This window comes from Bos mutus, chromosome 22 (assembly GCF_027580195.1).
Source record: "Bos mutus isolate GX-2022 chromosome 22, NWIPB_WYAK_1.1, whole genome shotgun sequence".
In the NCBI taxonomy this organism is placed as follows: domain Eukaryota; kingdom Metazoa; phylum Chordata; class Mammalia; order Artiodactyla; family Bovidae; genus Bos; species Bos mutus.
Window position 1 is genome coordinate 39,302,758 of NC_091638.1, and position 16,250 is coordinate 39,319,007.

At 39.7% G+C, this 16,250-nt stretch overlaps 1 protein-coding gene across 5 annotated transcripts in view; it reads right to left on the reverse strand.

Moving 5' to 3' along the window:
- Positions 1 to 400: 400 nt before the first annotated feature.
- PTPRG (protein tyrosine phosphatase receptor type G) overlaps positions 401 to 16,250 on the reverse strand; it is a 775,417-nt gene continuing 759,567 nt past the window's right edge. For all 5 annotated transcript variants that reach the window (XM_070359914.1, XM_070359913.1, XM_070359912.1 and 2 more), the window contains 2 exons: positions 5,554 to 5,689; positions 401 to 4,975 (listed from right to left, as the gene is read on the reverse strand). In XM_070359914.1, the coding sequence (XP_070216015.1) occupies positions 4,829 to 4,975; positions 5,554 to 5,689 (283 nt within the window). In that variant the 3' untranslated portion in view covers positions 401 to 4,828. The remainder of the gene's footprint in view (positions 4,976 to 5,553; positions 5,690 to 16,250) is intronic.

Consider the following 16,250-nt stretch of genomic DNA (forward strand, 5'->3'; position numbering starts at 1 on the left):
CCAAAGTCTTGCCAACAAATGTCTCTCATTCTACAAAGTAAATACTTAGAGGGAGGAGTTGCTCCAAATCTATTTGATACACTGGATAAGACAATAATTCTACTTATAATTTAGCAGGAGGTTCATAAAGTGAGCAAAGTTTCATTTGACATGCCAGTGAAATATTACTGTTTACTCTTTAAAGGGTTAGGGCTACGCATGTTTACTGAGTAAATGTCTTTACTCAGAAAAGACATTTCTGTGGTTTTCTGCCTGTGTGAAGATGACTCCTAATAATGATTTACTACCATGAAAACTAAGACCAAGGGTCTGTGTGTATAAATGTGAGCTATTAAAAGAAAAGAGTAATCTGATATTATTGGATGTAGGTATTTTCTTAGAAATGCTCAGCACTAATGAATACATCAAAAACCATACTTTATTTTATGTATAGCAATACAATTTACATATTAAATAACACTATAATAGAATGATTTGATATACTTTTAAACAGAAGAAAAAAGGGAAAAATTTCAGGTTACAAAACCCCTCCCCCCGAACAAATTAAAAAAAAACAAAAACAGCACTTTATCCAAATGGGTCAATGCAACAAATGTATTCAGTGTGACTAATTATGTCTAATTCCTATTGCACAAATGGTCAATGACATTATAAAAGGAAACCCAACTGTCACAATCACTGCCTCAAAGAAATAACACGTGTTGGATTCTTTTGGAATGCAAAGATGGTTCCTGCTACTTCAATACACAGAAAGTTGAATTCACATATCCACCACAAAGGAAAAAAAAAAAAAAAACTATGACAGAATTGAAACTAGAAAAAAATTAGCTTTATATGAAAATATAAAATTCTATGATTATATACCATAGATACAAAGTTCCCAGAAGATGCTTATCCAAGCAACAAAATATTTACAGTTTTAATGATTTTCGCTATTTCAAAATGAAGTGAAAGAAACGTGAATCCACACAAAGGCTGAATTTTTTTTTCCTTTTTTTAAGAAACAATGGCTACTTGCTAGTTTCAAATGTCCTAACAAAAAAGGAGTCACTACCCCAAATGTTGGAGAGTTGCGACATTTTATAAAATCGTTTGTCTCCTTTTCTGGAGATGTTTTATTTCTTAAAACTCAAGATTATTTTTCTTGAAATTAATTATCCTCTGTAGAAAATGCTTCCCTTTGCAAATATTTAACAAAAATACTAAAAACAGTTTAACAGCTAAGACAAAGTAGAGGCCAAATACCATTCTTACAACTCCTTCCGGTTCGTCGCATGCCTTCTTTCTAGAGATAAGTGAAGCCAATATTGTGTTAGATGGCAGCTATGGGCAAGCGCAGAGGGGCAAGTGAGATTACAGCTGTTTAAAAAACAAAAAGCAGGCATTTTCCCTTCATATAAAAATTCACTGGCACCATTTGAACATAAACTCTATGACTTAGGAGTTGGAAGTGCATTTCCCAATATAACTTGCTAGATTCTTACGACAAACTACGTTTTTGATTATTATTTCCTAAATTATGATGTTTGGGTTTCTTTCTTAAATTTTTTTGCTTACAATTAGTATGTGTCTTTGGTAAATTGGTATCTATATTTTAAGTTTTAAATACAGTATATATGCGTTTAAGAAAATTCGTAACAAGGCAGTTGTGCTGTGTCATTATAAAATAATTAAGGTTATCTGTTGATTTCAATATGTCACTCCGGGCTAAAACCTCCAGCCACCAGACCCTAAATGCCAGAAACATCTCTGACCTTGCTGAACTTTTCAACTTGAAATTGACTCTGAAAGCTCCAAGGCATAAAAATTAGGAAAAACAACTCACCTCATCTTAATCATCTTGAATTTCAGAAGGAAACTTTTTTTTTTTGAATATAAAAGACAGTATTGTAACTTTTAGAGGCAGGTAGGTTCTTAGTGGCAATAAGGTGTGTTTTCTCTGATCTTTGCAGTTCATTTTCAATGTGTGCCTTCTGCTTACCTAGAACTCATACACTCTGAAAGCTTATTTTTATAACACAGCACACAGTAATTTGCAATAGCTATTTCCTTTCCTCCTGAGTGCATGGGCTAAATGATTATTTAGTTAACCAATGCGCTTCTGTCTCAAAGAAAACACCATCTTTGAAACTCTTTGCCTCTGGAAAGATACAAGCGTATATTTGCCAATGCCGTATGAAGAATTATAGGATGCACTCTATAGTCAAAGTGAGGAACTGCTGACTATAATTATTCTCCGTGAAGTGTTTGGACCATTTTGGCAAGATGGGCAGACAGCAGTTGCTTGTGGTTCAGTGGGTTAGGGTTTGTAGACTTTGGTTCAGGCCCACTACAGACACTCAAATGCTCACAGAGGAATTCTAAGCCATCCTTGTGATGTTTCTGTTTTATCTCCAACCTCTCTCTCTATCATGATTCTGAAACCCATGGAAGAGATGGTCACAGAATTGGAGGGTATCAATGTCCATGAATTGGGCCCTCTGTAATAGTACAGATAGTGAAGGACAGGGAAGCCTGGCGGGCTGCAGTCTATGGGGTTGTAAAGAGTCGGACACGACTGAGTGAACAATAGCACAGAAGGGAATACTTGCCATGTGTCCTGAACAAATTAGAGGGACCGCAAACCCCAACCTGAATGTTACTTCTGAAAGTCAGGTCCACTGTGTCATCTACTGAGGAGAGTCAGCTCATGTCAACACTCTGTGCAGCTGAAGTGAGCTCCGTAATGGACTCCAGTGACCTAGCTCTTGCCACGAGGAGGTGAAACCATGCTGAAACCTTCCCCTTCCTGGTCTCTCTCAGCCAGCCCATGGCGGTAGAGTTGGTGAGGTCAGGATTTTCCCTCAGGTGTCAGGCAGAGGCTCCGCACGTCACCTCCGATGGGAGCGGAGGGCCGGTGAGCGAGCCTGTGTCCTCCACCACACACAGCTGGGCTCTCCTGTCCACATTTTCTCAAGCAAGCCCTCACAGTCCGTGAGGAGTGGACTACCCTGTGTGGCTGAATCTGCGCGATGAGAAGATGAGATGAACCCTGGCAAGTTACATTGTTTACGAAAACTTGGCTGACCTGGCCCGCGTGTTAGAAATCCCGGGCCAGGAGGCCTCAGCAGCTTTGGCCCTTTGAGCTCCGCTCTGACAAACTTCATGGAAAATCAACTCAGGATAAACAGAGTCTCAGTGCTGCTTATCACGGATGTTTTAATGCCTAGCCAGACAGCATGGTCATAGCCAGTGTGACCTGTTGGTAGATGTTTATTGACATAAAAAGTAAAAACCACCAAAACCCTTTTCCTCTTCACAGGCTGAGTCCTGGTGATGGCTTAACTTCTGACAGAAGTCACCTCTCAAAAGCAATATGCACCAGAAGAAACGGATCTCAGTAAGTAGCTTATCTTTCTAACTTGCTGAACTGAAATTTCTTGTGAATGCTCCTGATTTTCCCACGATGGATGGCAGGGTGAATGTGGCTCTGGGAAATTACCTCCTTGGGCTCTGTGTCCCTAGGAGCAGTCTCTTACTGAAGTGAACCTGTTTTTGAGGCTAAAATACATAAAAGCATACAAAGCTGTCTCCTGCTGTTAAGAACTCTCTGAAAATGTCACTGTTACCTTTCACTCAAGATTCTAATTGTCTCTCTCCAAGTCAGATTTCTCCATGTGGAGGAACCTAGATGGTCCCAAGACTTTTTGCTAATTAATACAATATTTTCAGTTTAAGTAGAAGAATGCATGTAATTAACGAGTTTTATCATGAAATATTTGACAAAAAAAAAAAAAGGAAAGAAAAGAATGTAAGAATGTTAACTCTATAGGTAGTTTTTATTAGATTGCTATATGAGTAATAGTAATATTTTCTAGGACTACTTTCAAAATTACACACCTGCCAAGATTTGCATTATTCCACCTGCCAAGAGGTATGAAATTATAAACCATGAGGCATTAATGAAGACTCACTAAAGGGTTTCATAACTGGAGTTATGTAAAATATTGCCATCTCTCTTTTGTAAAAGATGGCCCTGATTTGGGGGGCAGGGATGTAACTATTTCAGAGAGTCAAAACGGAAATAACACACACTATCCACATAGCTACTGTGAAAACTGTAATACAGAGATATCCTTTATTTTGACACAGTTGGGCATTTTTTAAAGCTAGGAATATAACTTTGAAACTAGGAAGTGATGTTCACATCAGATGACTCTTAAACCTTCTTGTTTCTTAATGGACACCTTCACACATCACAAACGGGACTCTCTCAAGGCCAGGACATGGACAGACCTTCAGAGTAGCTCCCCCCACCCACTGTTCTTTCAAAGAAAACTGCTCATCCACTCCATTAAAACACAGAAGGCATACAGAAGTACTGAGCAGTGCCTTAAAAAATAGGAGAGGACTGAGGAAAAGGACAGCATTGCCTGCTGGGAGGATGCAGCTGCTTTAGCAAGAATAATAATAATTAAAAAAAAAAAATCAAGAGTCACTGTCCTAACAAAGACCTTCACTATATTGAATTAAAAAGTAGCATGTATGGTGGTGTGGAATGTCACGTCAGGGTTTGCTGTAGTATCAGATTATAGGCAGTAACACTGATCAGATAGTGCAAACTAGGTAAAACCGCGTCTCACTGTGGGAAATGAACAGGAGTGCAAATGCTCAGTAGGATACCATTAAGACATAAAATGGCAAAAAATAAATATCAAAACTTTTATCAGTGTAAAAAAGTAACTGGGTTATCATATAACCTAGACCTAGAGTCTGGCAAAAAAAAGGCCTCAAGAAAGTTCTCAGTCTTCAGAAGGTTTACAAATGAAGCACTCTTTCACGATTCTAGTCACACCAGCGACTCCATGCTCTCGGCAGGGTCCGACTCGTCCGCGGTGAGAGCAGCGCCGTTTCTGTCCACTGTCATGGGGCCGTTTCCATTCTCTTTAGTGCTGACCAAGCTGAGCATCGCTTTGTAGACAAACTGGTACTGTTCCTGGAGAACGAGAGGAAGATGGTTTTATAGCTGAAGAACAGCTTCATCTCATTTCACTGCAGGTAAAAATACTGATTAAAAATGTAACTATGAAAAATACACTAGAGACACGGGAATATATGTCTATGTGCTTGAAGAAACTTACAAAATCATCTGTGGAATCCGTTATGATCAAAACCGATACCTGCTTTGTGTTCTCTACATCTCTTACCTTGGAATGAGTTCTCAGTGTTGATGGTCCACTAAGATAATAAGAAATCTGTACTTTATCTTCAGAAAACACTATATACTCTAGAAAGCAGAGTTTGTCAAGCTCAGCACTTCTGACACGTGGGCCGGAGAATCCTTTATTGCAGAGGGCCATCTCAGGTGTGCTGTATTTAGCAGTGTCCCTGGGCTCCACTCACTTAACTCCACCCCCACTGGTGATCATTAAAAAAGGGTCTCTGACATTGCCCAACATCCCCTAGGGGGCAAAATTACTCCACCTTCACCCCCACTGACAGCTACTGTTGTACAGGGTGAGGCTGAGTTTCAACTGATGTTGTACAGGTTCTGCAAATAAGCACAGTACTTACAATGTCTGTAAATACTCCAGGCCTCATCAGATTGATCATTTTTGCAACCTGGAACACATCCACGGCATTTTCATTCTCCAGTTGCTGGGACAAGGTGGTGAGAGCGCACAACATTCCTGCTGAAACCGCGCCATACCTTGGAGGCAACAAAAGAAAAAGCTATTGCAGAATCACTAGAAGACTGAATATACTGGAATGAGGTCACCATCACGCATTTCTATAGAAGCTAGGGAGCCTGTACTGATACCTATTCTAGAACACAAAAATGAATGAAATGCTGACAAGGGAAGAGATTTTAAGGTTAGCATAAAGGTGACACTTGTTCATAAATGTGGCCTCTGTTGAGACTGGTTTATCAGATGTTTAACTTGATGTCTAATTTGAAAAGTTCAAAATTAGACTTGCGAGGGCAATAAGAAGACTTGATGTGAGGGAAGAGTTGGGTGATATGATAGGAAAAATAATATGAGGATTTTAACTGGAGGCTATGAGTTAAGGAGAAAGAGGTAAAAAGCTCTGGAAAAAAAATTTTTTTTTTTTAATTCCAAATGGCTAAACTGAACTTCCAGAATCTGAATAAAAATGGAAATCTATGGCCCAAAAGGCAGTCAGAAAATTTTCACAGTGAGTTTCGTATTTAGTAATTATTTCTGGCATGGAAGTGGAACTTTCCAAGTATGACCACCTTCTATAAAATTCTTGGAAAAATATGTTTCTCTTTGCTTCACACACAGGCAGAAAAAAGGCTTAGAAAGGGTAGCAGGTATTTTCATCAGGCCATTTCAAAATGCTTTCTTGACTCCAGTATTTAAGAAATATTCTCCTGCAATTTTCTACCCCATTACATTTGTTTAATTCATTGGAACGTTATTCTTTTTTTGGTGTAAGGTAGGGGTCTGACTTTAGTGGTTTTTCCAGTAGATAACTACTGTGCCAGCATGTTACAGTTAACAGTCTCCTCTTTCCTCACAGATTTAAGCTGCCTCTTTAATAATTTGCCAAATTCTCATATACACAGGCCTCATTCTGAACTCTCTAGTTTGGCCTTTAATCTGCTTCTCTGTTTTTTGATACTGTATTTCCCCACAGTTGTTTACATTCCCTTAGGTTTTTAGTAGTCTTGATACTTGATGAAGCAGGTTTACACAATAGTCTTGGCTGCTAGCTGTACAGTTACTGTTTCACTTTTAGGGCTTCAGACATATGTATTTGCATTTTTCACTTGTACACTCATTTCCATACACCTCTACCCTCCTACCTCATCCCATTCTACCTTATATTAACTGAGATTGGACTGTCAAGGAATATAAAAAGTTGTTGGGATTTTGGTTAGGCTGCATTGAATATCTTAAGTAGATCTGAGGCAGTAAACCTCTTTTTGAGCTTTTCTGTTCATGAACGTATCTTTCCTTCCATTTACTCAGGTCTTTTATAGTTTTCAAGTAGATTTTATAGTTTTCTGCATGTTGTTGCTGTTGTTTAGTTGCTAAGTCGTGTCTGACTCTTTTGGGACCCCATGGATTATAGCCCACAATGGCACCCCACTCCAGTACTCTCGCCTGGAAAATCCCATGGATGGAGGAGCCTGGTAGGCTGTAGTTCATGGGGTCGCCAAGAGCTGGACACGACTGAACGACTTCCCTTTCAGTTTTCACTTTCATGCACTGGAGAAGGAAATGGCAACCCACTCCAGTGTTCTTGCCTGGAGAATCCCAGGGACGGGGGAGCCTGGTGGGCTGCCGTCTGTGGGGTCGCACAGAGTCGGACACGACTGAAGCGACTTAGCAGCAGCAGCAGCAGGCTCTTCCATCCATGGGATCCTCCAGACAAGAAAACTGCCATTTCCTTCTCCAGGGGATCTTCCTGACCCAGTGATCCAACCCCCGTCTCCGGCACTGCCTACATTGGCAGGCAGGTTCTTCACCACTGAGCCACCAGGAAAGTCCAGTTTTCTATGTAGTCTTTCCCAGTGTCATTTTAGGGTGATTCCTAGGTAGGTTCTGTTATTCCAAAGAATGGCCTCTCTTTAGGACATCAGTGTTTGGTTTCAGTGGATATATATAGGGAAGTTGTTGATTTTTCACATGGTGAACTTGTATTCAGCCATGTAGAACTTTAAGTTCTAATAATCTGTGGATTCTCTAGGTCAGTTGGCTACACCGTCATCTGCCAATAATGTCTTTCTTTTATTCCTCTTACATCTTTTGCTTTTACTGCAGTGGATAGGATATCAGTAGTCTTCCACTCTGACACTGGAAAGAGGTACCATATTGTGTTATGGTAAAGCGTCTACTCTCTTAATATTAAATAAAAGTATTTCTATAGGCGTCTGAGAAGTAACATTTAACAAGTTAAAGAGAATGCTTTTGACTTTAAGTTTGCTCAGAGTGTTTTCTTTTGGGGATGGGGATCATGAATGGGTGTCATTTTATTGTATGTTTTCAAACATCTCTAAGTTTAAAAAAGTTCCTAAAGTCCTGAATTCACTGAGAGCAGTTTTTTTGGTACCATTTAACTAGCTCTGTATTTCTGGGAGAAATCTTTTTAAATGATGTATGTAATTCTTTCAATATAACACACTGGGTTTTATTTGACAGCAATTTCTTCAGATGTTTGTATCCATATTCAAGTAAGTTAACAATGGCTTATACTGTTCCATTCCATTCTGGTGTTAGCTTTGTCTGTTTTCTTAATCAAGGTTACATTACATGTTTTCTCTGTGTGCTACTATTCAAGCGTAGCCTGGTCAAAATGTAGTGGGCCTCGACAGGTTGAAAACTACGTACCAGGCTTGTAAGTACTTTACATGTGCCAATGATTTTAATTCTCAGAAAAATCTAGGTACTATTAACATCCCCATTTTGAGGTTGAATAAATGCACATCCAGGTAAGTAACTGAGGTCATAGCTTGGGAGATGAGAGTTTTTTGCTGGGGCTGATACATGTCGGGGGCTCAAAATAAAGTACCATATGTTCCCTAAGTATCGTTTATTATGATTAGGTAGGCTTAACAATTTATTGGTATAGCATTATAAATAGTTTAAAATGTTTATTTCATTTCCTTTAAAACATTTATATAATTTTTAACCTGTTAGTAAAATACAAAGAATAGGTAAGTAACACTTATGGCTCTGTCACTAAACTAAAACAATCATCAGCTTGCACCTGGTCTTATTTCATGTCTATTTCCGCCACATGTGTTTTGAAGCAAACCCCAGATTTTTAAATTCATTAATAAATCAGTATAAAATTCCAAAAGATAAGGACTTTAAAAATAAACATCATCTTATCACAATTAACAATTTTTAAAACATTTGAGGACTACAGGTTAAGTGGTAGATTTATTTTCTTCCCCAATGGTAAATTGTGCCTTCTCTGCTTTTCCCACCATTTTCCAGAGTTATCTCTTGTTAATAAAATTTAAGCAATAAAGTTGATCTGCTTCCCGGGTGGCTCAGATGGTAAAGCGTCTGCCTGCATTGCGGGAGACCCAGGTTCGATCCTTGGGTCAGGAAGATCCCCTGGAGAAGGAAATGGCAATCCACTCCAGTACTCTTGCCTGGAAAATTCCATGGATGGAGGAGCCTGGTGGGCTACAGTCCATGGGGCCGCAAAGAGTCGGACACAACTGAGCAACTTCACTTTCACTTTCATCCTTGCCTCTATTTCATTACTATTTGCTTTCTTAGTACATTTTGTGGATTTATTTAGTTCTTTTTCTGGCTTTTCCAGTTGAAAGCTTAGTTTTTTGTTTTTTTAATATTTTCTCCAATATATGGAGATATATATATGCACACACACACATTTTTTCCCCCTTCTGAGTGTGTATACTGTTAGGTTTTGAAATGTAGTGACTTCAGCATCATTTAGTTTTAGGAATCTGTAATTTCTATTTTCACTACCTCTTTAACCTATGAGTTATCTCTAACGCCAGATGTAAGGACTTCAGGGTCTGGGTGTAAGAATTTGGGGTCTCATTTCTTTGCTGGTTTCTAAATAATGCATTATAATCAATGAATGTTGCCTTGTTATAATTTACCGGTTTTTTTTTTAGAATGTATTCAAGTTCCATTTATGGTAATTATAAATAAACCATCTGTGTCTGAAGAGACTCTTGTAACTATCAGAGCCTCTGTGTTAAAAATTGGTCAGCAATTTGACTCCACAGTCAAAGTGGGGCAGTACTGATTCTGAGTAATGGACCGTAGCCTGGATCCTTACTCCAGCTTAAAGTAACAACTACTGTAGGTTCAAAATCCAGTAAAGTTTACATGTGAATCATCATCTTGAGATTCTCAGTGATGGTCGGGGTGTTTAAGCAGTCTTTACTCCCCCAATTTGAACTCCTAGTAGTTCCTCGACTACATACTGTGTTTCTTCCACCATCCCTGCTTTTGTCTTTCTCGCCCCTGTACTTGGAATGTCCTTCTCTTGGGTACAGACTTTAACATTTACATATTTAATTTAGAAATGTTTAAATAAAAAAAAAAATAGAACTTTAGAAATACAGTTGACTTATAATGTTGTGCCAATCTCTGCTGTATAGCAAAGTGACTCAGTTAAACACATGTATACATTCTTTTTATTTTTTTACTCTTTTCCATGAGAGTTTATGCCGGAAAGTTCCCTGTGGAATATACAATAAGACCATGTTGTTTATCTGTCCTCTGTATAATAGGTTGCACCTACAGACCCCAAACGCCCCATCTACCCCTCCCACTCCCCTCCTCCCGCTTCGCAAGCACAGGTCTGACCTCTGTATGAGTGAGTCTGTTTCTGTTTGCAGGTAGGTGCATCTGTGCCGTATTTTAAATTCCACAAATAAGTGATACCCAAGGTATTTGTCTTCCTCTGACTGACTTCACTTAGTATGATAGTCTCTAGGTCCATCCACGTGGCTGCAATGACATTATTTCATTCTTTTTAGTGCGAGCGTAGCATTCCACTGTGTACACTTCTGCTTTATCCATTCCTCTGTTGATGGGGGTACATACTGTTATAGGCCACTACTGGATCAGCCTTGGTAATTATGGTTTTCAGATCTTTCCTCTGAATGTTACTATTCATTGTGTCCTGATAATTCATTTTAATGTCTCATCCCTTTATTCAGTTGTTAGAGAATCTTCAGCCATGATTTTTTTCCAGCTTTTTTTCTTCCTCTTTCATCTCTCTCTCCATAGATCATCCCTTAGACCGATGTTAGACCTTCTGTATTTGACTTCCACATCTGAGTCTAATTGCAGTTTTGTCCATTCTACTACTAGCCCGTCTCTTATCCTTTCCATTTATTAGCCTCTAATTTGTTCTAATTTCATAATAAGTGTTTTTGATTCATTTCATTAAATCTTTAGATCTCTGTGTGTATTATTTTTAAAACAGTTACAACTGCTGTTTTAACTCTGATTCACTGTATTTTTTCTTCTTGGTCATCATGTTGTCTTTCTTCAGATTCTAAAATGAACTGAGTTTTACCTTCTCATTGTAGCATAGCTGGGATTTCCCACCTCCCCCACCCCAATCATTTGTATTAATCTTTTTCAACATTTAACCTTTTAATCTCTGCTTAATTTGTTCTAGTGAAACTGTTAGGATCTCTTTTCCTTCTCCCTTTCAAGCTAACCATAGCCATTAGTTAGGAAAGTCAGGAATTGTGTGTTTTATCACGCAGTGCGCACTCCATGTGGGATTACTCTGCCCTTTGCCTGGGTTGTCTTTCCTTAATACTTAGCCACTCTTAAATAAGTACGTAAATAAAAGGAAATTCCTACAAAATAAGACTTTAAACACGACTAGAAACTAGGTCAAATCAATCAAATGCACAGATACTTTGAAGTATCAGTCTTGAAAGACTGAAAAAGGCCATTCTTTTTCAGAAGTTTGGGAATTCAGGAGGATTAAAGGATGTTTGTCAAGTCTCATGCATTTGCACTTCACATTACAGAGACTTGGTGGAAAAGTGACACAGGTAATTTATAACTTAGCTAATACAAGAATAGTATATAAATTCCCTGGTTTGGTAGTTTGCCACTTTCTTAAAGGGCCCCCTTGAGGGCAACTGTGCTCTAACTCTTAGCTGTTACAATGTAATCTCATCTTCCTCTGTCAATGCCTCAAAGAAATGAAAGCAAATTCCCAACGTACAGGAATGTTTTCAAGTGGCTCTGTCTATATTCATTTGAAGAGACATTGGGGTTCCTTGTATCATCAGTGTGTATAATACCTGTGGCCTTTTGCCATTTAATTACACTGTTTACTACTTCATATAATTATTGTTGAAAGCAACTACTTTGTATAATAACAATTATTGTTTTGCTTTTACAATGTTTTAAAAACCATAACCAAGATGGCAATGCAGGGGTAAAAACCCTGTCACTATGAAGGAAGTGAAGCTTCCTTTCAAAATCATTATGGCAGGAAGGAAAATAGAGTTAAAGCTTGAATGTACATTAATCTTGGAATAGTAAGACTTTTGGAAGTAGATGAGAAAATAAAGGCAAGTTATTCTGACTGGTGTGAGATTTACGTAACTGTAACTTTGATTTGCATTTCTCTAATAATGAGCCGCGCTGAGCATCTTTTCACGTGCCTGGTGATCATCTGTATGTCTCCTTTGGGAAATGTCTATTTAGGTCTTCTGCCCACTTTTTGTTGGGGTTGGTTGTTTTAGGATATTGAGCTGCATGAGCTGTTTGTATATTTTGGAGACTAATCCCTAGTTGGTTACAGAGTTGGCAAGTATTTTCTCCCATTCTGGGGGCTGTCTTTTTGTTGTCTGTGGTTTCCTTTATTTGTGCAAAAGCTTTTGAGTTTAATTAGGTCTCATGTGTTTCTTATTTCCATTATACAGGAGATGGATCAAAACAGATACTGCTGTGACTTATGTCAAAGAGTGTTGTTCTATGTTTTCTTCTAAGAACTTTAGAGAGTCTGGTCTTGCCTTTAGGTTTTTAATTCATTTAGAGTTATTTTTGTGTATGGTGTTTGTTGGTTGTTATTGTTCAGCTGCTCAGTCATGTCCAACTCTTTGTGACCCCATGGACTGGAGCAGCCAGGCTTCCCTGTCCATCACCATCTCTCAGAGCTTGTTCAGACTCATGTCCATCCAGCCATCTCGTCCTCTGTCGTCTCCTTCTTCTCCTGCCCTCAATCTTTCTCAGCATCAGAGTCCTTTCCAATGAGCTGGCTCTTCACATCAGGTGGCCAAAGTAGGGGAGCTTCAGCATCAGTCCTTCCAAAGAATATTCAGGGTTGATTACCTTTAGGATGGACTGGTTGGATCTCCTTGCACTCCAAGGGACTCTCAAGAGTCTTCTCCAACACCAGAGGTCAAAGGCATCAATACTTTGGTGCTCAGCCTTCTTTTTGGTCCAGCTCTCACATTCATACATGACTACTGGAAAAACCACAGTTTTGACTAGACCATTGTCAGCAAAGTAATGTTTCTGCTTTTTAATGTGCTGTGTGGGTTTGTCACAGCTTTTCTTCCAAGGAGCAAGCATCTTTTAATTTCATGGCTGCAGTCACCATCTGCAGTGATTTTAGAGCCCCCCCCCCGCCCCCCCCCCCGCTGCTTCAAATGAAGTCTGTCACTGTTTGCATTGTTTCCCCATCTATTTGCCATGAAGTGATGGGACCAGATGCCATGACCTTAGGTTTTTGAATGTTGAATTTTAAGCTAGCTCTTTTTCACTCTCCTCTTTCACTTTCATCAAGAGGCTCTTTAGTTCTTCAATTTCTGCCATATAAGGGTGGTGTCATCTGCATATCTGAGGTTATTGATAGTTCTCCTGGCAATCTTAATTCCAGCTTGTGCTTCATCCAGCCTGGCTTTGTTAGTAGTGATGCTTCCTAAGGCCCACCTGACTTCAGACTCCAGGATGTCTGGCTCTAGGTGAGTGAGATAACCACACCATCTTGGTTATCTAGGTCATGAAGATCTTTTTTGTATGGTTCTTCTGTGTATTCTTTCCACCTCTTCTTAATCTCTTCTGCTTCTGTTAGGTCCATACCATTGTGCCATTCATCTTTGCATGAAATGTTCCCTTGGTATCTCTAGTTTTCTTGAAGTGATGTCTAGTCTTTCCCATTCTATTGTTTTCCTCTATTTCTTTGCACTGATCGCTGAGCAAGGCTTTCTTATCTCTCCTTGCTGTTCTTTGGAACTCTGCATTCAGATGGGTATATCTTTGCTTTTCTCCTTGGCCTTTAGCTTCTCTTTTCTCAGCTATTGGTAAGGCCTCCTCAGACAACCATTTTGCCTTTATGCATTTCTTTTTCTTGGGGATGGTTTTGATGACCACCTCCTGTACAATGTTATGAACCTCTGTCCATGGTTCTTCAGGCACACTATCAGATCTAATCCCTTGAATCTATTTGTCATTTCTGCTGTATAATCATTGGGTTTCCTTGGTAGTTCACCTGTAAAGAATCCACGTGCAATGTAGGAGACCTGAGTTTGATCCCTGGTTGGGAATGGGAAATAGATGGGGAAACAGTGTCAGACTTTACTTTTTTGGGCTCCAAAATCACTGCAGATGGTGACTGCAGCCATGAAATTAAAAGATGCTTATTCCTTGGAAGGAAAGTTATGTCCAACCTAGATAGCATATTCAAAAGCAGAGACATTACTTTGCCAACAAAGGTCTGTCTAGTCAAGGCTATGGTTTTTCCAGTAGTCATGTATGGATGTGAGAGTTGGACTGTGAAGAAGGCTGAGCACCGAAGAATTGATGCTTTTGAACTGTGGTGTTGGAGAAGACTCTTGAGAGTCCCTTGGACTGCAAGGAGATCCAACCAGTCCATTCTGAAGGAGATCAGCCCTGGGATTTCTTTGGAGGGAATGATGCTGAAGCTGAAACTCCAGTACTTTGGCCACCTCATGAGAAGAGTTGACTCATTGGACAGGACTCTGACGCTGGGAGAGATTGGGGGCAGGAGGAGAAGGGGACGCCAGAGAATGAGATGGGTGGATGGCATCACTGACTTGATGGACATGAGTCTGAGTGAACTCCGGGAGTTGGTGAGGGACAGGGAGGCCTGGCGTGCTGCGATTCATGGGGTCGTGAAGAGTTGGACACGACTGAGCAACTGAACTGAACCGATCCCAGTCCAGTATTCTGACCTGGAGAATTCCATGGACTGTAGAGTCCATGGAGTCGCAGAGTTCGACATGACTGAGCAACTTTCACTTTTTCACTGTATAATCATAAGAGATTTGATTTAGGTCAGACCTGAACGGCCTAGTGGTTTTCCCTACGTTCTTCAATTTGAGTCTGTATTTTGCAATCAGAAGTTCATGATCTGAGCCTCAGTCAGCTCCCCATCTTGTTTTTGCTGACTGTATACTGCTTCTCCATCTTCAGCTGCAAATAATATAAGTAATCTGATTTTGGTACTGACCATCTGGTGATGTCTATGTGCATGGTGTTAGAGAACATTCAGATTTCATTTAAATGTAGGTGTCCAGTTTTCCCAGCAACACTTAATGAAAAGACTGCTTTTTCTCCATTGTATATTCCTGCCTCCTTTGTACGTTAATTGACTGTAAGTGCAGGGGTTTATTTCTGCACTTTGTAACCTGTTCCACTGGTCTGTATTTCTGTAGCTTGTAGTATAGTCTGAAGTCAGGAAGCCTGATTCCTCCGGTTCTTTTTTCTTTCTCAGGCTTGCTTTGGTTATCTGGCACCTTCTGTGTTTCCATACAAATTAAAAAATCTCTTGTTCTAGTTCTATGAAAATGCCATTAGTAATTTGATAGGGATTCACCAAATCTGTAGATTAACCTGGGTAATATATTTTAACATGTTCTTGGATTGGAAGAATCAATATTCTCTCTCTCCATCGGTTGGTGTAGTCTTCAAGTTCTTTCATCAGTCTCTTAACAGTTTTCAGAGTGCAGACCTTTTGCCTCCTTGGGTAGGTTTATTCCTAGGTATTTTATTCTTTTTGATGTGATGGTAAATAGGATTGTTTCTTTAACTGGAAATGCTTTACTGGTAATAATTTTTGAGCAAGGGGTCCTATGTTTTCCCTTTACCCGGGACCTTACACCTTAGTAGCTGGTGCTGGCTCTGCCTTGCTAACCAGATACATGTGCACACAGGCCCTAGGACCTCCCTTTGCAGCCCTCATTTCCTCACACAGGAAGAGCAGATCCTAAAATTACTCCCCTCATGGGGTGGTTTTGAGGATTAAAAGAAGGATTCAATTAGTTCTAATTGAGGGGGTGTCTTTACAGCAGCTGGTACAGAAAGCAGTCCATGTATTTCAGCATTTGCTATACATCTCAGGTCACAATTAACAATTATTGAAAACCCCCTAAAAGAGCTTTTGCTTATTTGGCCGTTAGCTATCAGTCTTTATCAGACATTAGAGCTGAGAAAACACTGAAACACACAACCATGCAAGCACACACTCCCTTCACTGTCAGAGTGGGGATGTCATCTGGGTCAGGTGGCTCTGAAAAACTCCACTGTACACTCAGGACAGAGTAAGAGTGAACAAGGCAACCAGTATCCTTGTATTATTCTGAAAACTGTTGTGTCCACTTGGAATACCTGGAAGGGTCTTAGGAGACCACCCTGCTGCCCTTCCCAATCGGGGACCCTCAGATCCCACTCTGAGAACTGCTGAATGAAATCAGCCCACTCTAGCATCCAACAGGGTGGCAGCATTCATACAAGAAACTAGCCTTTTCG